The 27,077-nt window shown below is 41.6% G+C and overlaps 1 protein-coding gene across 1 annotated transcript in view; it reads right to left on the bottom strand.

Moving 5' to 3' along the window:
- EZR (ezrin) overlaps positions 1-27,077 on the bottom strand; it is a 40,333-nt gene that overhangs the window by 2,808 nt on the left and 10,448 nt on the right. The window contains exons 2-11 of the mRNA XM_085298012.1: positions 21,302-21,385; positions 12,941-13,036; positions 11,469-11,743; positions 10,659-10,742; positions 9,830-9,976; positions 6,056-6,152; positions 2,407-2,570; positions 1,569-1,699; positions 671-831; positions 307-399 (exon numbers count right to left, since the gene is read on the bottom strand). Coding sequence (XP_085154138.1) covers positions 307-399; positions 671-831; positions 1,569-1,699; positions 2,407-2,570; positions 6,056-6,152; positions 9,830-9,976; positions 10,659-10,742; positions 11,469-11,743; positions 12,941-13,036; positions 21,302-21,385 — 1,332 coding nt within the window. The remainder of the gene's footprint in view (positions 1-306; positions 400-670; positions 832-1,568; positions 1,700-2,406; positions 2,571-6,055; positions 6,153-9,829; positions 9,977-10,658; positions 10,743-11,468; positions 11,744-12,940; positions 13,037-21,301; positions 21,386-27,077) is intronic.

Below are 27,077 nucleotides of genomic sequence, written 5' to 3' on the forward strand. Positions count from 1 at the left end.
ACATTGCATCATGGAGTGAATGCACCATTTATACATGTACCCCTTTTCCCTCTCCGTGGCTCCAAGATAGTGATCACATTTTCAGGTTTTTATATCAGCTTCCATTTTGAATTTTGACTAAAGGTCAGGTTTGTTGGAAGAAAGCTGTTCTGCAGACATCCTGCAAATTCATTACATAACTCTACCCTTCTCTGCTGGTATAAGGATGTTTCTCTCTACATGTTCAGAAAAGTTATATCAGGTTAAACACCATGGTAGGCTCAAATGCAGAACTCCAGAACAACTTTGTAAACTGAAGATACTCACTCTGAGTTGCCACTCTTCAACCTCACTCTCTTTACGCTTCCTTGCCTCTTCAAGAAGGGCAATCTTAGCTGTATACTCTGCGAGCTCCGTAGCCTGTTGAATAGCAAAACTGGATTTATAAGGACTCTTAAAAAAAAAAAGGATAATAATAATTTTGACCAAGGCAAGAGCTGACTGTTACACTCCACTATTATAAAGACTAAACAGGAAATTAAGAATGAAAAGCAGATTGCTTGTGACAGAAACCAGTCCTAGAATGATGTTACCACATAGTACTTTATTGCACTAGTTTCCTGGCTTTGCCTTATTCAGAGGGCATAGTAATGACCCTGTATATCTTAGCCTCAAAATGACTGAGTCTTACCAGCTGTTCCTGGCTCTTTATCTGGTCAATAGCTTGTCTCTCCAGCTCTTCCTTGGCTTGGAGAGCAGCCAAACGATCAGCTTCCAAACGTTCTGCTTCCATCTGGGCTCGTCTCCTCTCCTCCTCCAGCTGAACAGCTCTTTGGATCTGATCTGAGAGCTCTGGGAAGAGATGGATCAATGTTGTTAGTCCTCAGGTCTGACCAAAGTGAAGGAACTACAGATGGTCTCTTAGGTAACAACAAGCACCTGACTCCAGCCTGCAACATTCCCTCACCATGTACCTCAAGGAAGCATTGCATGATACATCAAGTAACTGAATTCAGAAATAATCAGCTGCATATTACAGTGCAATTATCTTGTAAAAGATTTAATTAAGTCTGTAACCTGACATGATTCTGCTGGCCCTAACTGACAGTTTACCAAAAGGACCTGATGTTGCTGTCTCCAATCTGTGCACTAAAACGGAACCGGAAAAGCCTGTTCCCAAACTATTTTTCTTATTAGGAGTTCTTACTAAGCGCTGAGCTCTGCCCCAATGAGCTGCTGCTCACTGCTGGAAGAGGCCACACTACTCACCCCTCTTGGCAACCGGGGAATGGAGCTAGTTTGCTCCCATTTCCTCCCCCCCCCCCCCAAACAAATTGGCAGATTTTACATGAGCTTTATATTGTGGATGATCTCAGCAGTGTGAACGAGTGTCTGTTTTTGCTGTGTATGCGTGGGCGGGGGGGGGAGCTGCCCTGCCTGCACTACCATGCGTCTGTCCATGCAGGTAGCTGTTAGTATGCCTTGCCAAAAGATCCCAGTGTCACAAGCGTTATGCTAAGCATGGGCAGTGACCCATATAACCCTTCTGTAGAGCATAATGTGTATGTCAGCCAGTACAAATACTTTACCTTTCTCTGCTTTCTGAGTCTTCACCTCATACTCTTGTAACCTCAACAGCAGCTCCTCCTTCTCCCTCAGCATTTGCTCTTTCTCCCTCTCAATTGTCTCCCTCTTCTTCTTTTCATTTTCTAGCTGTTGCCTGTTAGAAACAGATTTCACACTTCAAGGTTACTCTCAGAGCTAAGCTACAGTGAGGCAAGCAAGTGCAGCAGAGGAGACTTATTTTGTTACTTCTATCTCAGGGAAAAATCAAGGAACTATAAGAACAAGAGCATCAAAGGAACAAAGAATAACAAGTCACAAACATAGGGGAAAAGCTGCATGATTCCTTGATCATAAACAACCCAGAGACAGTGGTAAATGTCCAAAAGGAATTGCTAATCCTTTCTCATTGCCTATCAGAGGTCTCGCAGCCCTCTTTTCTCAGTTCACACTGTACGCACATGCTCCCTCCCAACTATCTCATGGTCCAACACATAAGCCAAGTCCTAACAAACAACTCAGGAAAACTCCTCTCTAAGTGTACGTCACTAGGTGAGAGAGCCCGCTATGCATTTATGTGCGCATTTTCCTACAGTTTTGAGAGCTGATCTGTCCAAAAGGACAGCAGACTACCCAGATTTGAGCCAGAGCAGTAATTCTTACACTGCTGCACGATTCCCTGAGTCACATCCCTGTAAGCTAGAGCTGTTAGGCAATATGCCTTACTGAAAGCGGGATGGCTCACAGCCTGAACTAAGTGAAATCCGCATTACCTACTGCTGCCCTGCAGGCACAGCTGTCTGCTGAATCCTAGCAATTTGTATCGTTCAGCTCTGCCTCCCTATCCCTGCTGTCCACGCTCACCTTTCCATTTGCTTCTGGTGCTTCTCCTCCCGGGCCTGTGCTTTCATCTGTTGCACCTCAATGGTGTCAGGCTTCCTGCGCCGCATATACAGCTCATGGTTGCCCATGCAGAGCTGCAGGATCCTCTTGTTTATTCTCAGACGAGGGGCATAAAACACAAAATCCTAGAAGAGAGGTACCACACAGAGAAACCACATAGTCAGTCTTTCAGGCACAGCCTTCTCTTCTTTCTCTTTTTCTACTTTCTCTTCTACCAGCTGACTGGAGACAGGTCATCTTGCCACCAGTTTCACTGCAACTGAGACATATACACAGGTTATTTAAGTTTAGTGGCAGGAACTGCCAGTATCATCTGAAGCCAAAGCAATTTGTTATTTATGTTACTCATTTCCACATTTTTATCCACAGGAAGTTCCACCCGAACGTGAGGAGGAATTTCTTCACTGTGAGAGTGACAGAGCACTGGACCAGGTTGCCCAGAGAGGTTGTACAGTCTCCTCTGGAGATCTTCAAGGTCTGCCTGGATGCAACCCTGTCTAACACGCTCTAGATGACCCTGCTTGAGCAGGGGGGTTGGACTAGATGATCTCCAGAGGTCCCTTCCGACCTTACTGATTCTATGATTTCAAGTCTATGCAGAAGTGATAAGTTACTCTTCTAGGAAAGTGTCTTTTTAGAGAAAAAGAACAACCTCATAAATATCTCAATTTAGGGGAGAATCCTGGAGTTTTGAACTGTTACAGAATACTCTGGGTTGGCAGTTAACCCTCTGGGCAACTTGCACACCCCTAGTACTAAGGCAACATATGAATAAGCAGTTATTAGTTTTCAGGTTTGCCTGGTTTTCTGCCTGAAACAGTGCATGATACTAAAAATGCTTTACAGATTATTAAAATAACACTGTAGGATTTCCTGATCTAGAATCAATATTTAAAGCATCATCTGTACTCATTTCAGAGAAAGGAGAGATCCCCATCATGCAAAAATACCCTCCAATATTATTCTTTCCCTCTCCTTTGCATTACTTAATGAAGTTGATCTATGCTATTACAACAGCATCTAATAAGTATTTTTTTCTTTTYTGAACACTAGTATTGAATATTGGGTTACAGGCAGCACCAAAACCCGAGGGATTCTGAAGTTTCTTGTTCTGCAAAGAGAACAGCCCCACATTCCTTATCATCTATTTCATAAACATTCTTTTTCAGGAACCATGTCAGACTGGCTCTTACAGAAGTAAACCAGCCAAAAAAGGGATACACAGAGACACAGTTTACCTGCCTGATTACTTTTCAGAGTCTATGACTATTTCTTGTTTATAGTGCAGTCTGAGCTTACACAATGAACAGACTTTGCATTTCTGTGCTGGTTTTTGTGTACTGTACAGGCGGTGATAAGGGCAGTGGGTGATTGCCAAATACCACCAGAAGAAGAGTTTCCATTCCTTCAAATTACTCTCATGGTTAGCAAGAAGTGGAACTGATATGGGGCATATAAGGGCTGTAACTCTTTGGTATGGCAGCATCAACCACAGGCCTGAGTGCAAAAGTACAAGTTGTAGCTACCACCAGAAAAACTAGAGGTTACACTAGAAACAGTGAAAAGCACTCCAGGCTCTATTAAGTTCAGCATGAATTGACTGATAAAGACAGGTTCTCTTTAATATCTTCCTCGACTTATTCGCGTACCAACTGCAAAAGATGCGGCCAGCCAAGGTGTGTTGTGCTTCCCCTTCCCAGTAATCCTGCTGGAGACACTCTGAGCTGCACAGGCCTGAAACTGCTAGCTGTGGCTGTAAGCTAATTCATCTGCTCTCCTGTTTCTGACAAGTGATTTTAAAAACAAACAGTTTGTATATATTGCAAAGAATGGGTCCCATCTCCAAGCAATATTTGCCTCAATGAAAGTAAACACTGAAGCCATGGAAGGTGGCTGCATTTGTCACTGAATGCTATAACCAAGGGACAAAGCGTTCACATGAGAACACACACGTGTGTCCCTTGTTTCCTCATCCCCAGCCTCCCACTGCACAACTGGGAACACTGAGGCTTCTTATTTTGAGGATAATATGCTGAAGATATTGAAGTATGTGGGCAGTCAGGCCTAAAAGTTAGAAAGCTTATTCCAAGCAAAGACTCTACTCATTAATGTCCATTTAAACACTGACATGGAGACTCCTCCAAATTAAAGGGGAACGCCAATCGCACATCTAGGGTGGACTGAGTATTTCATTTTAGTGTTTGCCTTTTTCAAAGGCAAGAAAAGCATACAAAATGGTCCAGACAACTTCCTGAATGCTCAAAACGAGTGTCCAGATAAATTCCTCTCTTCCATACAGAGTTTTAAACACAATACCCAGAGGAAAAAGGACAACTGAAACCACAAAGGAAGGAAATATAGTTGAAGTTTTCAATGTTAACATCTTTCTGTATCAGCCTCTTGAAAGTCTTCCATTTCAAACATGTTCAGATTTACTGTTGGGGTGTGGAAAGAAAGCCATGATCCATAAAAAAGAGGTTAATATTTTGTACTGTGTGCAACATGTCCCTGATCACAAAGGGGCTCTTTCATTGAGCAGTCCAGCCCTGGCAGAGGTGAGCTTCCGATCTGTGTGGAGTTTTGTTGATTTACCCTAACAGCCTTATAAAAAGAAAACCACTCACACAAAAGCCAGGTTGATATCAGGAGGAAAGGATGTTTCACCAATAGCTCTGCAGCACATCATTTAAATTACTTTTTTTTTTTTTGTTAAAAAGATTTATGAGTCATCACTCTTTAGCAAAACCAAGCTGCTTATTATTTCTGAGGGCCATATTTATCCACCAAGGCCAAGAACTAAGGGGGAGGGGGAGCACGGAAAACCAAAACCAAGCTCCATGGCCTTTCTCAACTGTTCCAGTAGTTTCATAAGACTTACAGAATGAGATCCACCTATACCAGTTATCCACTTAAAGTTCTCAACAGCTTGAAATAAGTTGCCAATTCTTCACTAAAACTCTGAAAAGACATATTTTTAAGCATTGAAAAGCAACACTGACAGGTAGCTACATTTAAGTTCTTTCCAAAAGTCACATCCTTGCCATTTATCCCAGTATTCAAGAAGGTCAATATACATCATGGTCCTTTCTAATTTCTTAGTTTTCCTTGGCAAAGTTTCAGCAGAGTGAAAGGGAACAATGAGTATTAAGAAGGGATACTACAAGTGTCCATATAGTTTTGCAGTAGCACTTGCATGAATTTTGTTTTTTAATTAAGAAAGCAGATATCCACCAACTTCAGTACACCGAAAGAAACAAGGAGAGAAGTAGTTTCAGAGTATAATCTGGCTACCCACAGAAGACTTGCAAAATCAGTGAAGAAATCTCAGACTTAAGTATAAAATTAGCTATTTTGGGGAGAGGGGAAAAAAAAGATGCTGCAGTAGTAACAGTCATGTCTTTCTATACGTTACATACCACCAATAGCCTTTTATTTATACTGCACGGAAAAACAGCTCTAAACACACCCTAAATAATGAGTCATTATTTACTAGATGAACTCATTTTTCATCTAGAATATATCTGCAGTTTACTTCTCTTCAAAGATGTCTGTATTTTGAGATGAAGCACAAGCAGTTGATCATACACAACAGCCAAGAATCCATACTTACAGGCGCCTTCTTGTCAATAGGTTTTATAACAAACTTCTTGTCATTGAAAGAGATGTTTCTGATTTCACTCCAGGGGAAACCAATCTTTGGTGTCAACCTGGAAAGAATAAAAATATTTTTAAGAGGTGTTGCAATTTTTCCACCTTGCTTCCAAAACACAGACTCAGGGGTGCAGCACTTTACACAGCTCTCCCAACAAAAGCAGGACACTAATGGAAACAAGAGCCTGTAGGGAAGTAGGGAATGATGCCCAGTCACCTCTGTTACAGAGTCTCTTCTTGTTGTAATCAGCCACCCTATTGACCTTATGGCTGTGCACTGGGGATGGCTTAGCCACGTGCCCTCTTCTGGGAATGGGATGCATCTGAAAAACCATCCCCAGCTCTTACCTATTTCCCCTCAGGTTCCCTGAGGGTCATAAGCCCTCAGAAAAAGCAATCTAGGCAGTAAAACTCAGCTTAGAGTATCTAGGCTAAACAATCATTTTGACTGAAGTAATTAGGAAGCAACCGAGCAACATATCTGTCAAGGGAGGGGAAAAGGAAAGTCCTCTTCAATCAGCTGAAATGCACTATCACAGGACTCTTTAAAGCCCAGCTTTAGATGTGCTGGATCCCTGCAGCTCCAACCATCCAAACAAGGGGTAGACACCCAGCACTTTGGAAGCTTCTGGCATCGGTAGGTGCCAGAAATGAGCATTGTTTAAAAGTAAGATAAATATTAAAAAAAAAAGGTTAAAAAATGCAACATAATTTTCAGCAGTTTATTCTGACACACCACATAATGTAACTCTTCCATAGGGTGCCTGAATTCAGCACACAGAAGCCGCATGCCTAGCTGTCCCAAATAACTGCATTAAGTTCATCTCTTTCGAATCAGGAACTAAAATCCACAGTGTGCAGACTTCAGGTATATGGGCTGCACTTCTGGGAGGCTTCTGTTGTATCGTGGCAGGCACATGCCAAAGTAACTGAGAAACTGGCCATATCTTCTCTCAGCTGCACAGAAGTCTGCCCTGCTGTTTCTTCACTTTTGGGTTAGAGCTAGCCCCGTTACCTCCATGYTGCCTTCACTACTGAAGTGCTGGACAGGCATAAGCCCGAGTGGCAGAAGCAGACTCCTTGTCTTTCGTTTCCTTCCCTAGGTTATGGGCAAGGCTAGTAACAAAGAGCCTTGCTCTCTCCTTCCACGAGCACTGCTCTTTCAGCCCATCCCGCTAGTCACGAGGCAGACCTTTACACATTGGTCTTATGACGAGCTGTGCCACATGGTTCTCTCCCACGTGAAAGCACCCCTACAACACAAAGTCAAGATTCAGGCTGTGAGCAATTCCTCACTTAAGAGTTCAGGTCTGTGAGTTTGTTTAAAATTAAGCTTCACTAATCATTCAAGTTTTTCTTTTTTAATTTATCTAGACTCTGGCATATAAAAAGCATCAAGTTATTCATCAGATCAAACGTTTCCAAGCCATTCCAGTACATCACCCTCAAGATATCTGCCCAGCTCTGCAATAAATTCAAGGGCTTGTATATTTGTCTAATAAATTATTTCCTCTGCCCCACCCCCAATATTTCATTTTATGTTTAAGCTAATATTATTCTTATCAAAGAAGGATACTTTCGCTAGAAATAACAACTAACAAGAATTCTGTCTTATATATATATAAGAGTAAGCCACCTTGCTAGAACAATGCAGTACAATGAAAATGAAGACATCAGCCTTCTGAATGACAGCATGAGAAAAATCCAACCCCATCAATAGCTTCCCTGGCACACTCTGAAGTACTGACAATTACTCCTAGCAAACAGCTTGAAGACATGAGTATTTAATATTTAGCACTTAAAGAAGCATTTATCATGATGGTGAACCACCAGAGCTCTTTAAGCATCTTTTCTACAGAGCTCATCAGTTAAGGAATACAACTTGCAATTTTGGAGGAATTTGCCTGATCTTCAAAGACAAAAACCTATTGTCTAGCATGATTTTGCTGGGCCCAAATATTAAATAAAACAAAAAACAAACATGAAAAACACTTCAAGAATAAAACATATCCTCCTCAGAATTTAGTATTGCCTAACCTTTAACTCAGCTGCAAGATTATGCAACAGCATATGGACCATTAAGAATGTAATGTAAGAATAATGTAAGAATGAAAAAAGAAAGTAATTTGATCAGACCAAGATTAAGTAACTGTGCCAATCTCCTCCATATTAGCTCGCTTAAGAGCTTCAATCCCAGATAATACAGTGAGCGGGGACAACCAAAACACCTGATTTACTAGATTCTCCTCTCTACTGCAGATAAAAAAAAACCAAACAAAAAACCCACAAACAAACAAACACTCTTGAAAATGCCTATAAGTGGGAGATTGATATTCACTGAAGTATAGAGGCTCACTCACCTATGGCATAGTCTCACTTTCCTCAAGTTCAGCTTCAACAGTGAAATATTTGCTTTCTCACCAGTCCCAAAGTTTTGCTCATACAAACCAAAGATGGGGTATGTATTACTGTTTTTCTAGTCCCCACATCTGCTCAGAAGACTTACTTGCATAGTAGCAAGAGTTATGGTAGAAACGTGTACTTTATCCCAGTGGTATATTCAGTCTGCAAAAGCTCTTARTAGTTCTTTATAGTCAAAGGCTATATTCTGCCTGCATTTTGCAGCTTGAAAAACCTGTTTGCATGACCTTGGTTTCATAGGAAGACTAGTCATTCAAGACTGAGGTATTACATGAGCGAAACTACCTTTCTTTCAAGTGACACTCCTTGTTTTCTGGGTGACAGCACGTATTAGCATTGCAGAAGAAAAAAAAATGTATTTGTCTTTGCTATCTCAAAAGAAGCTGTGGAGTTCCAGTTAATATTTGAGTTGCATTTAAATCTTTCTGTATGCAAAGACATAGAACAGACATAGAAATCCTGTCTGTGTTACAACGATTTTGTTACAGATTCAGAAAAGGACCGAGAGCCTTGAAGAAAAAAGTTGTGACAGCAATCCTTCATTTTAAAAATATCTATTTTCACTTGCTTTCTCACTGTGGAGTATAAAAGTGATTTGTAGGCTTAGACACAACTGTTCACATCCTCCTTTTATGTTTATTTAATGGATGTAGTCTATCATTTCCCACCTTTTTCTTTACCATTTAATTAATAATGGCTCTACCCTTACCAGAAAGAGCTGATTAAAGCCAGGCATACCTCAGTAAGGACCTCATTTAATCCACTCATTCATGGTAGCTACATAGGTTAACTCCTCCCTGGATTCTGGGAGTTATCTGGCTTTGGTTTTGTGTCCACCCCATAACCTGTCTTTTTCAAGAACAGGCAGCAGTACACACAGCTATCTTTAACTTCAGTAGAGGAAAGGTCCCAGATGTCCATACACTCTGCAGATGTGTTAACCTAAACTCTCATATACCTGACAAACTGTCTCCAGGAAAAGCTTGGTACTATCCTTATTTCAGGGTTCAGCTCTACAACTGTGAGTGTTTACCAGACTGCAGTTTACAATAAACATCTTTTATTTTATGTGATAGGCAGCAYTGGCAGGTCAGACTACAAAGATCAGGAAAGTCATGAAAGGATTAGTTTTACGCATAAATGAAACGAAAGCTCAATTCTGGCCATAGTTTCACCTCCTGTTCATCAAACTTGAACAACAAGAAAGTTCTGAACTTTGCCCTGATTGTGTCATTGTGTAAGTAAGAAACACCACTTTGCTTCCACACCAGCCCTCACTCTGGGAGATCAGAGGAGAAAACAAAAGCCTTACTTATCATCCTTTTCATAGATGTTGAGCCCCAGGGCATCGACCCCCAGCCAGAGGTCAGTTCCTTTTTTATTCTTGATTTCAAAGTAGTTGATTCCATACATCTCCAGGTCTTGAGCAATCTTCAGGTATTCCAGCATGGCATTCTCTCTGGTTGAGGCAGGAAGAAGAGCAGAAATTAGTTTCTCACTTATCTGATTACTTCAAAAGCATGAGGTCCTCAGAAGAAAAAAGTAACTTCTCCTAAACCCATACAAACACAGGAGTTAAAACTGAACATTCAGCATTTGGGATTCACTTTAAGAGTCATTATATTACACTCCTGAGCACACATAAATGCAGTTTACCCCCATCTACCATGCCCTAATATTTCCTGAGGGGGGGGGGGGAACCACGCACACACACGCACACACACGCACACACACAAACCCAAGAAAACAGTAACATTTAGCTCTTTCAGTGCTCACCCTTGCCTAAGGTTCTGTCAACAGAAAAGATACAGTACCTAAACTTTCCCCAGTGCAAATGCTTCAATGAACTTAGGGTTAGACACACACCTTTAATTTTATCCCCTCAAAGGTACCACTGATATGCTGCACATGGGTGTAGGATTTTTAGGAAGCCATCCAAAGGACTGTCCACACGAGCAGTGTACACGTTCTGTTGAGTTTTACTGATTAATTCAATGCTGGACTAGAAAATACATATATACAGTTTCCCTACCCAGGCCACTCTTGGATTCTATTCTAAAAACATATTGTAAAACCACAAACTTGAGGCTATTTAACAAGCATCAAAGTGACCAGCCTACAGACCAATACAAAACACTCACTTGAGCATGCCGCTGTGTTCAGCATGCCAAACTTGGATCCGCTCTTCCCACTGCTCTCTGGAGAGTTTGTGCTGGTCCATCACCCTAATACAGGAAAATAGAAAGTAGCAAGATTAGACTTCTTGTTCTGCTACATACATTGMTGCTGATGTTGCTACAGCTCTACTGAAAAATTAGTCCGCTAAGAATTCTTTCTCAAGCCAAAAAGAATATTCTACTCAGCACGGACACATCCTCTGTGAAGCAGAGCCATTCACTATGAACAAAAAATGCCTTCTTACTTTGTAAAGTCTCTTTCTAGTTACTGACCAAGGGCATAAAAGGAGCAAGCAGAACATTGTGTAATCAGGAAGCGTAAACACCAGCCAGTTTCCCCATAATGTACACTTATCCTTTGTGAGGATAGACTATATAGTCCCAAATGCTTTCCAGATACAGTCTTTCTATGACTGCATATTATGATTAAGGACACAGCTCAAAACTTCTCCTGCGATGACACATTCATGACAAAAGCCTGCTCCTTCCTCCTTAAAAAGGAGACATTCATGCTGCCAGTTACCAGCAAGGTGCTGCAGTTTAAGAAAGAAAAGCTGAGATCCAAGTACACTTCCTCTCTCTAACCTGCTCAAAGATGACAAAAATGTACTGTAATACAGTGTATAGAAATGAATGAAGAAAGAAAAACTTCACATACACAGAGTTCAAATTAAAAACCTACTAACCTACTTTCAGTGAAACTCTGTATTTAACTGGCATGCAAATTCTTGACAAAAAAAAGGGGGGGGGGGGAACTGATTCAAACACCTTCACCTTTGGGGGATCAGACGCTCTGAACTAAGGTATCCAGGCTTGTGCACATCTTTGCTGTAGTCTCCAAATTTGGCCTGCACAGCATAGGAACCAAGGAGAACTGCTGTTTCAGGAGGACAGTAGATCTCATCGCTGAGGATCCCCTCCTTCACCTGCAGAAAGAAGAGCTTCTGCGTGATGTCCTGGATCAGCTCTTCGGCCACATCCTCTGGAAAGAACTTGGCACGGAATCTGAACTGAAGGGGGTTCTCCTTTCGGATTTCCTGAGCAGAAACCTGAGGATAGAGGCAACACAACAACTAAGCAGGGTTGCAAACAAAAGAGTAAGCTGCTTTTACACAGAAAAATGGATTCAGGGCATTTGTCTTAAGGAGTATCAGTTTTCAAAAATACATTTCTGTAGCAATCTGGTGCCCATGCCCTACAGCGATCTCTCTCCAGCCAACATAGAAGCCATCAACCCCATAAAACTCCCTGCAGAGTTTGAGCTAAACACACTCCAGTGTTGTTTTACAATTACTTGTCAAGCTAGCCTCTAGAAGACAGACACAGCAATACTCCCTACCATCACTTTAACTAATGGAGACAAACAGGTGCTGCTTCAGAGTGAAGCAACTACCTCTGCCCAGCTTATCTCCTGTTGGCTATGCCAGCTGGCACCAGACAAGGAGGGTGCAGTAGTCTTTGTGTCTTYGAGAGAAAAAAAATTCCAAGGCTATAGCCAATAAACCACCTGCAGTTTCACAATAAGCAAGTGACTGACAGGTAATTACTAGCATTCCTTAATTCCAGCTGCTCATTGGCATGAAAACAGGGGAGACTTATTGTATTTTCCAACTAAGCCAGTAAAATTCTGCTTGCACAGCCAACCTTGGTCACCCAGGAATGTAGAGTTTAACCTGCTGTATCAGATGACAAACTCATCTAGAATTATGTTCTCTGTGCTTGACAGAACAGACCCCTTACACTTATGATACTCTGGCTGCCTCTACCAAGAGGAGTTCATATTCTCATAAGAGCTGCAACTCCACAAACAAGGGCACACAAGAAACATCCAAAGTCTATGTTACAACTATCCAGTGTACAAGCAAACTACTCTTCCTGATCAGTGCAGCAACTGATCCCGCACAAGCAGATATTAAAACTAGTATAAGCCAAGATGTTCTTCCAGCAAGTACAGCCACTTCTACACAACAAGGCACAACATCAAAGTGCTGCAGTTGCTGCCCATCTGAAAAGTGCAATATGGCCTTTTATAATTCATGTAGAAAAAAAAAAAGTATGCACTAGGCCAGACCTCACCTGAACAGTTCCCATAGAGGTCACCAAGTCCCCTCTAGAAATAATCTATGAGTTATAAGAGTTAAGGAACAATCAACAACAGGTACTAGGATTATAAAGTCACAGCCAATAACACAGTACGAATCATGTAAGCTTTAACCTTTATCAGCAATTAGCCCAAAGTCTATTACCTTTTTATCTAGCTTCAGCCAAGTCTGGAATCCTTTGTTGTCCACGTACTGAAGACCAAAGTACCATACTTCTCGCAAGCCTATTGTTTTAACTACCTGCAAYAGAAAGGTCAAAAAAGTTATTGTATTTAACACCTCACTTGTACTTGTGGCGCAGGTATCCTCTCAAGCCTCACATCACCTGCAGATGCAGGTAACAGTCCAGACCTGCTAGTCTTGCATCTCTGAATCTGATATTGAAGACTAAGATAAACAGTTGCCTTAGTAGACGATAGCAATGGCAAAGGCAAGCTCCTAAAAGAAAATTCTGGGGACCTAAGAAACTAGCAGACACAAACCAGATGAGTGATGGGTCACCAACTGCTAGCCTGATGCACTAGCAGCAGGTGGTGATTTTGCTTGCTGTGTGCACCTGCACTTAAAACCCTAGTTGGTGAAGCAGGCAAGTCGCTTCTCTCACCAAAGCTTATGGTGAGACATAGGCTGTAGTTAGCACTAACTACARCTAGTTGGCAGCATTAACAGCTCTGGTGATCCTATCTGCTAGTCATGGAAACTCATTCTGCTGGAGAAAGTATCAGACAACTTCAGACAACTATCAGACAACTGCTGCAGTTAAGTTCTCTGTACGGTTTTGAGAATTAAAGTAAGCTGCAAGTAGTCTCAGTCAAGAGCGCTTTAAAATACATATTTTCAGAGCCCAACATTAGGATAGATTTCATTTTACACGTTATAAAGACCAGCCAGACTAAAGATCCAGAAACATCCTCATTGGCTGAATGGCACACTCACTGCTTGGATATGTTCCTTCTCCTCAGCAGAGGAGACAGCCCAGGAAGATCCTGACCTCCTCCTGCTCCTGCCTGCTTGTTCCTATTGTTCAATAGTTGTGGCCAGCTAAGCGGCTTGTAAGGGTGGGCACTAGACAGAGCGACTGATCTGTGCAAGAGTGTTCTGGAAAGATCCACGACACATGCACCTGGATCATTTCCTTGACGCTATTTGCAGAATAGCCCCCTCAAACAGCTCTGTTTCCAAACATAGGGAGTCGAACTAGTAAAGGGACGAGAGCTTTCTCTAACTTCTTTGGAACTAAATAAAATTTGACAGACTTGAGGCTGCAGTTGAATGTGCTTTAACAAGCCTCAGATCCCAAGCAACGCTCTGTTTCACTCTTCCCATTTACAGTACTGCAGATGACAGCAGTGGCCAGAGAGCAGGTTTACTGGATCAGCCTTTCCATGCTAACTTCTGAGAACAGCACAAACATTCTGCTCCAAAGTCCATGGCAATGATTTGGGGACACTGGATTAGCTCATACTTTAGCTTCCTTTAAGTTTTCTTACTGATGAGTAGAAGGCAGCAGTCTGTACCCAAGAATTTTCCTGTGAGAATAAATGGGAAGGGGATGGGGAAAAATGCACCACTCTGTTGAGCAATCTGAGAATTATTGCTCGTATGACATATTAATAGGCAATTGATAAAGTTTAGTGATGTAACACACCAAGGAGTTCTACAGAAGTTAGCTGAAAAAATGCCACTAAGCAAACATTAGTTTTTAAGGCAAGCCTGGTAAAAAGGGCTTTAAACTAGAAAAGATGGGAGAAGGGGAGAGTTATAGAGACTGAGTAGTCAGCAAAAYGCAGCTCAAGTCGGGATGCCTCCAGTGGGTGCATGCAGCCAGGGAAGTGTGCATGGAACATGACTACGCAGGATCTTCTTGCACCCCTCTTGGGAAACTACATGCTTGATTACCTCCCTGAAATGCCTGTACACCAATGCACAAAGCATGACGAATAAACAGGAGGAACTGGAGATCTGTGTGCGGTTGAAGGGCTGTGATCTCACTGCAATTACGGAGACATGGTGGGATAGCTCGCATGACTGGAATGCTGTCATGGATGGCTACGTGCTTTTTAGGATAGACCGGCCAGGAAGGCGAGGTGGTGGAGTTGTTCTTTGTGTGTGAGAGCTACTGGAATGTATCAAGCTCTGCCTAGGGGTGCTTGAAGAGTAGGAGGAGAGCTTATGGTTAAGGATTAAAGTCAGGCTAACATGGGTGACACTGTTGTGGGTGTTTACTACAGGCCTCCTGATCAGAAGGAGGAAGTTGATGAGGCCTTCTACAGACATCTGGAAACAGCCTCACAATTGCAGCCTTGATTCTCATGGGGGACTTCAACCACCCTGATATGTGCTGGAAGGACAACACAGCTAGGCAACAAACAGTCCAGGAGGCTCCTGCAGAGCATTCATGATAAYATTTGACATAGGTAGTGGAGGAGCCAATGAGGAGATGTGTGCTGATGGACCTTCTACAGCAGAGGAGAACTGTGGAGATGTGAAGATTGGGGGCAGCCTTGGCTGCAGTGACCACAAAATGGTGGCGTTCAGGATCCTTCATGAAGGCATCAAGGCAATAGGTAGGACTTCAGGAAAGCAAACTTTGGCCTCTTCAGGGACCTACTTGGAGGAATTCCATGGGTTAGGACCCTAGAAGGAAGGGAAGGGAGGGACTCCAAGTGAACTAGTTAATATTCAAGCATCACTTCGTCCAGGCTCAAGATCAGTGCATTGCTATGAATAAGAAGTCAAGCAAACGGCTCAGGAGACCTGCATGGATGAGCGAAGAGCTCCTGGCAAACTTCAAACAGAAGAAGGCAGTATACAGAATGTGGAAAAGGGGACAGGCCACTTGGGAGGAACATAAGAACCTTGTAGGAGTATGCAGGGATGCAACAAGGAAGGCTAAGGCCCATTTGGAATTAAATCTGGCAAGAGATGTCCAGGACAGCAAGAAAGGCTTCTTGAAATACAACTGTAACAAAAAGACGACTAGGGAAAAGCTGGGCCCCCTACTAAATGGTGCAGGGGACCTATTGACAAACGATACAGAGAAGGCAGAGAAACTGAGATGCCTTCCTTGCTTCAGTCTTTACTGCTAAGCCTAGCCCTGGGAATCCCAGAGCCTGCAGACAAGGGATAAAGTCTGGAGAAAGGAAGACTTTCCTTTGGCTGAGGAGGATCAGGTTAGAGATCCTTCAGGCAAACTTGACATCCACAAGTCCATGGGCCCTGATGGGATGTACACATGAGTATTGAGGGAGCTGGCAAATGTTATTGCTAGGCCACTCTTCATCATCTTTGAAAGGTCGTGGAGAACAGAAGAGGTGCCTGAGAACTGAAGGAAAGCCAGTGTCACTCCAGTCTTCAAAAAGGGGAAGAAGGAGGACTCAAGAAACAACAGGCTAGTCAGCTTCACCTCTATCTCTGGAAAGGTGATAGAACAGCTCGTCCTGGATGTCACCTCTAAGCATGTGGAGGAAAAGGAGGTGATCAGTAGTAGTCAGCATGAATTCTCCAAGGCAAAATCATGCTTAACCGATCTGATGGCCTTCTACAATGGAATGACTGGCTTAATAGATGAGGGAAGAGCAATGGATGTAGTCCCCTTAACTTCAGCAAGGCTTTTGACACTGTCTCCTGTAACATCCTCATAGGTAAGCTCAGGAAATGCGGGCTAGATGAGTGGACAGTGAGGTAGATCGAGAACTRGCTGAAAGGCAGAGCTCAGAGGGTTGTGTTCAGCAGTGCAGTCTAGTTGGAGGCCTGTAGCTAGTAGTGTCTCCCAGGGGTCAGTACTGGGCCCCATCCTGTTCAACTTCTCCATCAATGACCTGGATGAAGGGACAGAGTGCCTCCTCAGCAAGTTTGCTGATGATACAAAACTGRGAGGAGTGGCCGATACACCTGAGGGCTGTGCTGCCATTCAGAGAGACCTGGACAGGTTGGAGAGCTGGGYGGAGAGGAACCCCATGAAGTTCAACAAAGGCAAGTACAGGGTCCTGCCTCTAGGCAGGAACAACCCCATGCAGACAACCCCTAGTACAGACTAGGGGTTGACCTACTGGAAAGCAGCTCTGCAGAGAAGGACCTGGGAGCGTTGGTGGACAACAAGGTGACCACAAACCAGCAATGTGCCCTGGTGGCCAAGAAGGCCAATGGTATCCTGGGGTGCACTAGGAAGACTGTTGCCAGCAGGTCGAGGGAGGTGATCCTGCCCCTCTCCTCAGCCCTGGGGAGGCCTCATCTACAGTATTGTGTCCAATTCTCGATTCCCCAGTACAAGAGAGACATGGAGCTACTGGAAAGAGTCCAGCATACGGCTACAAAGATGATCAGAGGACTGGAGCATCTCTCCTCTGAGTAAAAGCTGCGAGAGCCAAGCCTGTTTAGCCTGGAGAACAGAAGACTGAGGGGAGATCTTATCAATGTCTACAAATATCTAAAGGGAGGGCGTCAAGAGGATGGGGCCAGACTATTTTCAGTTGTACCAAGTGACAGGATAAGATGCAATGGGCACAAACTGAAACACAGCAAGTTCCATCTGAACATGAGGAAAAATTTCTTTAGTGCAAGAGTGAGAGTGCTGGACCAGGTTGCCCAGAGAGGTTGTAGAGTCTCCTTCTCTGGAGATATTCAAAAGTGATCTGGAGGTGATCCTGTGCAATGTGCTCTAGGTGACCTTGCCTGAGCAGGGAGGTTGGACTAGATCATCTGCAGAAGTCCATTCCAACCTCAGCCACTTTATGATTCTATGAAAAAGGTGAGCCCCTACTATTTGAGGAAGCAGGATAGCTCCCTAACTGAAAACTGTGGGCTATATTCAGGAGACTGAAATTCATGTATTCTACTTCAGTAGAGCTGTAAGTGACTAGTTACAGTAAACTTAACTTCATGTAAGAAACAAACAAGCCCCACAACTTTTTAAAAAGAAATGGAGTACAAATACTTCAGCTTTTACTTAAGTAAAATTATTTTCCCCTCCTTCCCCAAATTCACTTATTTTACCACAGAACTATGAAGTTTTCTGACTCTTCTAAAAATATATCTAAACCTCAGAACAGGGTTTACATAATCTAACAGAAAAGTGGTGGTATGTCAAGTGTGGTACTTTCTGTTGCACAAAATTGTTGCAATGGTAAGTGTTCGAAAATGTAACAATTGCTCGATTTATCTGAGTGTTATTGAGAAAAAAGAGTACATCTTATAAATCAGAAAGCTTAGAAGTTGTAGTCCCTCAAGTTCTTCCCAAAACCTAAAGGCAAGGAAGGAGGAAGTGTTAAGCTAAATTTCACAGTTTGCCTATTTGAAGTCAAACAACAAGAACAACGACATGAATGTTTCCAGTTACCATATTCAGGGAAATAGTTTATAAGCTTCCTCCATGGCAAAACAAGGAAGGATTAAAAACCAAGGCATTTCTTATGGTCAAGATGAGGAAGAGAAAGCACAAAGCAGCAAATCTTAAGTCTGCCCATTCTACTCAAAGGGACAATGAACATTTCCAAATAGCATAGGATAGGTTACAGCAACAAGCTCACTATGGAGTGGGGGAGAAGGCCATGAGATGCAGTAGAGCTACTTTTACAGCCTATATACTCCACAACAAAGTAGAGTACAAGCCTTTTACATGAAGAATTTCAGAGACATCACAGAAGTCAACAGAAGCATTCCTGTGGAATAAGCAAACAAGATTTGTTTTTGCAGTGGACTCAAAACTGGTTTAACTATGCTGAAGATAAAGCTTCAGCAACATTCGTTCAAAAGAGCTAGGCTAGTTTATATTCAAACAAGGGCTTTCAAGTCTTTGGTCACTTTGTGCTTTCTTTGTCAAATTATCTGCTTCAAAAGAACACTACAATTGCTTTAAGAAATTATTTTAACTGACAACCTACTTGTTCTGGTCGAAACTTCCACTAAGGCACCTGTTCCCCAAGTCACTCCCAGAAGCTGCTAGTGGTCCATCTTTCCCTTGTTACCAGAAAAGCACACGGGTCCCCTGGGCCAGCCAAAGGGATGTACTCCAGGTAGTTTCCAAGCCCATTACACAGGTCCTTGAAATACCTCAGAATATCACAGTGTAACCTCTGCAGAGGCGTGTCTTGAGCAAAGCCCAACTGAATAGGCAGGTTTCATTCTTTTCCCTCTCCTTCTTTTGAAGGGAGTTATGATCCACCTTACATGCAGGTTATACTTAAGCTAGCAAAGCCACTAAAGCACAAGGGCACTGTCTGAAYAGTTTTGCTAGCTGATAGCCAGACCAAGAAATCATCTTGTGGTTTTTAAGAAAAGCCTGCTTCTTAACATTTTTCCCCTCCCTTACCGCCCCTGCAAAGTGGTTCAGCAGTTCAAGYTGGGCCACTCCTCATACCAGTGAAAACCTGTTGCCTCCATAGACTTTATCTGAGTGTAAACTCCACCCAAGATAAGGATGTAGTAAAAGAGTTGCACAGCCAAATTGAAAAGCTGTCAGAACAGCTGCAGCTAAATATAGAGTCTTCACCTTCCCAAGTTTTGGACCGGCACAGTTTGACCTAAGACTCCTCTTGAGGTGCAGTGGCACATCCAAACAAAGGATAGACTACTGGTAAAACCTTCCAATCCCAGATTTTAAGTCTATCTCAAGCTATAGGATGTAAGGACCAAATCTTGATGAGGTGATATTCTATCCCTAGTGTAAGAAATGCTGCAAGCACGCATTCTGTCTTTGGGAGGTCACAGCCATATAGAAAAAGAACAAGATGATCTTGATCTGAAGCATCCTGCCTTTTTCTAAGTTCTCAGGAGTCCATGCTTCTCAGCTAGAGGTCAAGGAAGTAGTTTCTGTTCTGCTAGAAAGCTAACCCTGGCTTTAACAGAAGCAAACATCAGTGATATACAGACAAAATCCTTGTTGAATCTTAGTCATAAGGAACATAGGACACATTTGCAGTCTATGGACAAAGGCATTCTTTTTAAAAAAATGGCTTTCAGTCATAGAGATTTTATACCTTCAAAGATGAAACCTGTGTTCTCTGGTTTTGGGGAGTATGGAGGAGACGGGAAGTTAGTCACTCAGATGCAAGGGGTGAAAGGTCAAATACTGAAAGACGGTTCAATAAAATACAGATGTTTCATATGCATTTCACCAAATTTCCAATGACTACATGAAGTTCATCCCACATCAGTAATAATCAATAAAGCAACAAATTTGATGCTAAACACACAATTTGTAATACTAGATTTTGTACTATGAAATTCTGCTGAGATTATAATTTTGTTTCCTTTCACTCCTTCTAAGAAGCCACTGAACTTTTTTTTTTTGTTAAATAGTTCTTACTGGAAATCTGCACAGTTGTCATAAGGCCTAGAAAGTTCTAGCTAACTTACTGAAATGAGAAATGATATGGACAGTAACTCAGAAAATCAAGGGAAATAATATTGTTTAGACAGCTCTGCATACTAGAGTTAAAGCTCAACCAACCTTTGCTATGAGTGCTAGCAGAGGACAAGGGCAGAAGCATAAAGGAATTCTGTAACACTTCTTAAGCAACTTAATATGTTTAAATTGTAGTCTGCATAAATTGGTTCTTTATTTTAAGAGTTCCATCAGGAATATCTAAAAACAATTTTTTTTTTTTTTTTATTCTGAATCAATTTTATAAAAGCAAGCTACTTAAGAAAAACATAACAACATTTTACAGAAAGTGCTCTTYGTTCAGGTTAGCTGTCTTCACTGAGCCTCTTTTGCAGGCTCATCTCCAAACAGACCTGCGTAATTGTTAATGCAATAGCAGGAACAGTAGCAGTAAGGAAGCAGGTAGACCTGGCTGCTCATGTCCTCCACTTCCACTTCCCGAGGAATCCCTAGAGGGACGCTGGTTAGGTCTCTGCTTTGTTTTGCCACACAGGGACTTCTTACAAGGCATGTTGCCATAGTTTCTGCCTGTAGATCACAAACTCTTCTGCTTCTCTAGTAGTTTGTCAAACTCATACACCTATGGCAAGTAGCTACCTCCAACTCTGCTTCTAAATGAATGCAGTGATATCTACCTTCATCCAGAGAATGCAACGATACCCATCTTCATCAACTATTTGAAAACCTAAATCTCTTATTCTTTATTCTTAAGGACAACAATTGAACTTTAGAATTTGAAAAATAAATAAAAGTTAGGCTGTATTTCAAAGCAAGAGGTGCATTTTTACACAATAGCTAAGTTGTCTAAACATTTTAAATACCTTGTAACACTATCACTCAGCATTGCTAGGAAGACAGGTACCACTAGAGCATAACATACCTGTGGGGATTTTTGCTTATTTATTTTACCATGATGRAATTCAGAGACCGTAGTTAGGACCAGAGCCCTTTGATTTGAARGTTGTGGGGCCAGGGGAAGGAGGGCCGGGAGTGAGAGGAAGGTGATTAGACAGGGAAAAAGGTAGGTTTGGAATCTGTTCTTAAAAAAAAAAAAAAAACACTACAGTCTGAAAGGTACTTTAAGCTTAAGCAATAAGAGTCCAAACCAACCCTTTACTGACCTGGTCAAACAGCTGTTTGCCTGTAGTGTTTGGCTGGATGGCAAACTCCAGCTCCGCATCCATAGTAACAACTCGAACATTGATCTAAGGAGAAAAACAAAAAGCATTGTTTAAGAGGTATTGAAAGCTACTTCTCTGTGTTAACACAGTACCTTTGTGTACAATACAGCTGCCATACTTTGATGCATTACCTTAACCTTTATAACACACACACTTAAGCCCTAATTTTCGTTATCACACTGTTAAACTTAATTGGGGCACCAACTTTTCTGGCTTATCCAGATTGCTTTGCAGGTTTTCCTAATCAGCAAAGAATTGGATTGAGTTTCTGGTTAATTGAGAAGACATTTTAGAGTTGATTGATTGTTTCTAGGCTTAGAGTCCCCTGAAGTAAGGGTTCCCATGAGCAGGCAAGCAAAATTGCCTGCAGGTCATCTCTTGGATTACAAAGGGCCCTAATGACTAAATTAAAGATTTACAGTTTAACCCCCACTTATATTAGAGCTGGAATTAATCTGAGGTTTTAAAGGCAAAAGACTGCAGATAAAGCAATCAAAACTGATCCCATAAACATTCATTCTTACACTCAAAACTCTACTCAGTGCCTGAGAACAATTGTTATAGATATTAAGTGATACTGCAGGGTAAGAGTTCACCAACAGCCACTGCTTTTGAATAAATACTATAATGAGATTTATTGCAATGGCAGAAGTAGACTGAAAGAAAGGTGATACTGTAGGCGGGACACAAGAGTGCTTAACTGGTGACCAGAAGTAGTTCATTAGCAGTTAATCATGCGACAGAAGCAGTAAACAAGCTTGCAAGGAAGGAGCAAATCAAACAATCTTTTTTTATTATTATTTATTTATTAGGAAATTCAGCAATCTTCATTTTAGAGAAATTGAAAAACAATCAAAAAAAGAAAAAATTWAAAAAAAGAGARAGAGTGTGTAGGTTTCCAAGAGCTCCCTTCTCCAACTTCCTCAGCCATAGCATTTGGAATTCATGCGGAAGTATGTAAGCACACTGAAGAATCTTCCCCATGCCGTAAAAAACAAAGCTTTCCCAAACAGTGTTTCCAGGGTAGCAAGGGAGAGAGAGTCCAGATACCAAAGTTTTAAGAACAGCAAGCTCGCGATTTGAAGATGTGACCTTAAAAGGCTCCTGTTGCCTAATCCCACTCAATGATAAATCCCTAATCATATTCTAATCCCTTTCTACCCCCCTTCAAGAAAGCATATGCTCATAATCTGTATTTTTGTATTGTGCAAGAGTTATTTGTCCTTCTTGCTGGAACACCACCATGGGTGTAAAATAAGCATTACTAATGTAAGAAGTAAAAGAAATTGAAAGGGAGTGCCTCCCACTCTTTACAGAAAATCTATAGGATGCTGGCTGGCCATAAAATTCCAGATGGCACCAGAATGCTCTTCTCTTACTCTGTCTCCTAAATGGTTATTTGCTGTTAAAACAAATAAACAAAAAGACACAAAAAGCAACCAACCAAACAAAAACTCTCTGGTTCAAGGGAATATTTTATGTTATTCCAACCCCAAAGACCCTTCTGGGCACAGTTCTCTTCTTAAAGGAAGAGCTAGATAGTGAGATATTTAGTGCTAAAATCATCTATCTACATCATTGTTCAAAACTGGTTTCAGTTTTAAGACCAAAAGTTGAAGTCATCTGCTTTCAACTTGAATCATTTAGCTATAAATGTGCAAGAACGTGGGTGCCTGGTATCCAAAAGCTTCCAAGGACATCCGGGACATGCAGTAAATATTAATTTCTGTGTTCTCAAAGGGTGGCTGAATGACCAGCAGGATAAAGAGAAATTCCCTGGTCTGCATTCAGACAAACTTCCAGCCACATAACAGGCAGAAAAGAGACAGCACCTATAGTAATTTCAATGAGTTGATGACTGCATGGAAAAATCCTGGAGGCCTCCTTCCTACACATTAAGCCCTCTTTCCTTTAAGTCTTGAGTTCAACAAGAACATAATCTTTTTKACAATATTCTATATGGATTTCCTACAACCACTCCACACAATTTCAGCCACAGAGGAGATGGTAATGAGGCAGGCAATCAGGGCTTAAACCACTTAAAACCCTGGTTTAGACTATCGGAAGAAGCCTTATTGTCTGTCTGGCGAGGAGGAAATCAAGGTTGCATTCATCTCAGACCATACGAAACTCTCCAAGGCACCAAGGCAATTAAATCAAAACCCAGGATGACAAAATATTCAAAATATTGTTGGGGAATGAGAGGGAACAGCTCAGACTAATTACTATCAGCAATAAAAAGAGTAAGATAGTTAAGATAACTTCCACTTGTAAAGTCTTGCTTACCCTATGTAGGGAAGGCAGGTCATGTGTAAAGTTCCTAACAAATCCTGGCAGTATCCCAGGACTAAAACTTGGTCATAACCAAAAAGGAAGCAGTTATTGTATCAGAATACACGCAAGGAAAAAAATAAAAAAAAGTTATACATAAACAATTTTTAATGCACCTAACAATAAATTCTAGATGGTAAACTCCAACCTCCCATTTTGTAGGCTGATGTTGTAAACTTTATGATTATACTTATTATCCATGACTAACACACTTAAAATGAATTTAAAAAAAAAGRGCCTTAGGAGATTTGTTTGTGTGTACTAAAACATTACCTTTTCTGCCACATAAGGCTTAAGAACATGAGGTTTTTCATCTTCCTCCTAGAATATATGAAATTACTAATAAATTTGATCCAAGGGGGGGGGAAGCCATGCTGTTGGAAAGGCAACGCCATTTACATTAAAATAATAATAATAAAAAAGACCTCATAGCAAACCATGAATCATAAGAAACAACATAAACTGAAGAACTTACTCCACTGAGCTTTACTAAATATGAATCCCACAACTTTAAATTGTTCAGATACATGCAAGAAGTCACAGAATCACTTGTATTGACAAGAATCAAATTGTAACATTATCTATCCAATTGTGATAGAAGAGAGGTCATAAAATGAAAGGTGGAACTAGAAAGAACTTAAGAATATACTTTAAATAATGGTATCATTACAGAAAGTTTTTGTACTAGAAGTTATAGCAGTTAGAATAGGGTCTTTCTTGCTTTTAGTAACGCCCTCATGTCTAGCATTTATTACATCACTTCTTCTACCCATGGGTTCAATCCATGGGACACAGCAGCCTTTCAGAAATTGTGCGCCACACAAGCATCTAGTCTGGAAAATTAAGAGTGTCATCTGAAAAAATAGATCCGGAAAACATTGCCTCTCAAGGAGGCAACGTGCTGCCAATCAGCTGAGTGGCAACATATTCTCCGTTTAAGATCCAGGACCTAGATAGGAACCTAAGACGACCCTACCTTTCAATCCCTCCTTTGCATAAATGCACTATTCCCAGGTCTGCTGGACATCAATCAAAAAAAGTACCTGTGCATGCAGAGTGTCTGACATCTGCACTACAGCTTGTTGATTTGGAATCTATTTCTAGATGCTGTCAGTGCGGTAACTTTGAATTTGACCATCCATCTATCTCCAGTTACATTTAACTGCTCCATTGTCAAACATCCTGTACTGAAGGGGAAAAAGAGGATGGAGCAGGAACCCCCTTTACTCCCAGTCCGCATACCCAGTAAGCCATTTGTGAGCATTTCAGGTTTTGATGCATGAAATCCAATTACCCTTAAGTTCACTTGCATCATAATATGGTTCAGTGAAACCATGAAGTTGTGTCATTTTTAAATACTGTTCAATTTATTTCCAGTGAATCCGTAAGATAAAAGGCAGTAAATATCAGCTTACACACACAACAGGAGAAACCAGTACCTAATGCGCATATCCTTATCATTATGCAGCTCTAAATACCTCAGAAAATGCTCAGGAATGCTTTCTTCCTCTTCCCAAAGAGGGATAAAGACTAGACTCTCTTAAATAGCAGGTCTGCAAATACAAATGCTTGTGGAATTMTCTTTCCAAGCTTTGGCAATTAGCACTGCCATAATAGAGAAACCTAGATAAGCATGCTTGTTTTCTTCAGTCACTGGATATCTGGAAATCCTAGATCGTACATAGATCAGCCACGTAGTAGAGAGGGCATTAGGGTTTTTCTGAAGTGCTGCACCTACTCAGCACACACTGTGAAATAAGTGTCTACAGGCCTGAGCAGGGAGGTTGGACTGGATGATCTCCAGAGGTCCCTTCCAAGCTCAACCATCCTGTGATTCTGTGACTTCTTGCATGTATCCAGACTATCTGTATAGCATATGGACACAGTTCTGCTTATAGAGTACGGGGCTTTAACAACAACTAAGAGAAAGCAGTAGTATTAAGAAGCTGGAAGAAGTCGGCCTGGCTTGCATTATCACTTCTGCAGGTCTGCACAAATTATGGTCTTCTAGCACACAAATGACAACTACTATTGCAGCTCTAAGAAATAACAGACAAGCTTTTCCCCAGAGCTGCAATGCACTTTGGTGGGCAAAGTAATCCCACTTCAACCTTAGCAATCAGACTTGTTTATAGATGGGTATACTGATTAGGTTTCTACCAATACGAAAAGTGATTTCATGTAGCAGCCCCAGGAAGGGCACTAAATTTTTCCCTGTTCATTTACCTTCTATGCACTGGTGTTTGTTGGTTCCAGGCCCAACGGTGAAGAAAGGAGATCACATTGAAAACTCCTAGTTTGATGATAAATAGTGGGCTGCAAACTGATAGTGTAAATACAGTCCCAGTTCATGTAAACTATTTTGGGAAAATTCTCAACTTTCATTAGGGAAAAACCCTAGAGGCTTCAGCCCTCAGAATGTTTTGCTGAGGCTTCAGTGCCTGAATTTCTGTCTTCTGCAAATTACTGAAAGCAACAGCTAACAGTTCAGACACTGAAGAGGGCAGAGGACTGCTCTGAGGGAAGAGGTAGCTTAAAGAACTCCAGGAACTATAAAGATAATAGATCCATTTATTGTATTATCTTTCAGCACCTACAAACACCAACATGTCAAGAACACAGCATGTAGAGCCAGCTGTTTCTTCCAACAGGATAACATGCCTAATGGATCAAGCCTAATCTAGTAATATATTTGATGTTGTCCCATATGGCATAAACTAAGTACATAAGTCTAAGCCATGTGAAACTACAACACCTGAACAACAAGTTGTACACCTAAATTCTGCATGACATCTGTCAAATCAGGAGATACTTTCATGAACATCAAGTCAATATTTATCCGGTGCTGCAGGATTGCTAAAATGAGACTTCCCTCCAAATGGATTCAGCACCTACACCTTGTTGGAGGTACTTAAGGGACACATGTTCTGACCTGTGCTGACCAAGGTCTTGAAGTGAGGAGGCTGGGTGGTGAGAGTAAGAAAATGTCATTAAGGTATTCTCATGGTCCCTGGGAAGTCAGAGTACACGTATAGGTCTGAAAACAGCAGCCCCAGCCAAGAACTAAAAATAATCTGTTTAGGAGGACGGAGCTAGAACTCAAAGATCTTGATAAGTCAGAGGAACAGAAGGTTTATACTTAGAGGGTGAGAATGAACAAGAGACAGACAGGTGAACAAATTACAGGCTGGCAAACAATGGGCTGCAGCAGGACTGTAGACAAGGATGTGGTCTGTTATAATCCCCAGACAAACATCATATTTCCCAGCGTGATGCTATTACATAGAAGGAAACTTTGCATTCTTGAGTATATTTGTCACAGGAAGCCTTACAGAAGGTGGCTATTCTGCTACTCGGCTTGCCTGACAACTAGCCAACTGGAATG

This window comes from Rhea americana, unplaced genomic scaffold (assembly GCF_003343005.1).
Source record: "Rhea americana isolate MKP2758 unplaced genomic scaffold, rheAme1 scaffold_134, whole genome shotgun sequence".
NCBI classification, from domain to species: domain Eukaryota; kingdom Metazoa; phylum Chordata; class Aves; order Rheiformes; family Rheidae; genus Rhea; species Rhea americana.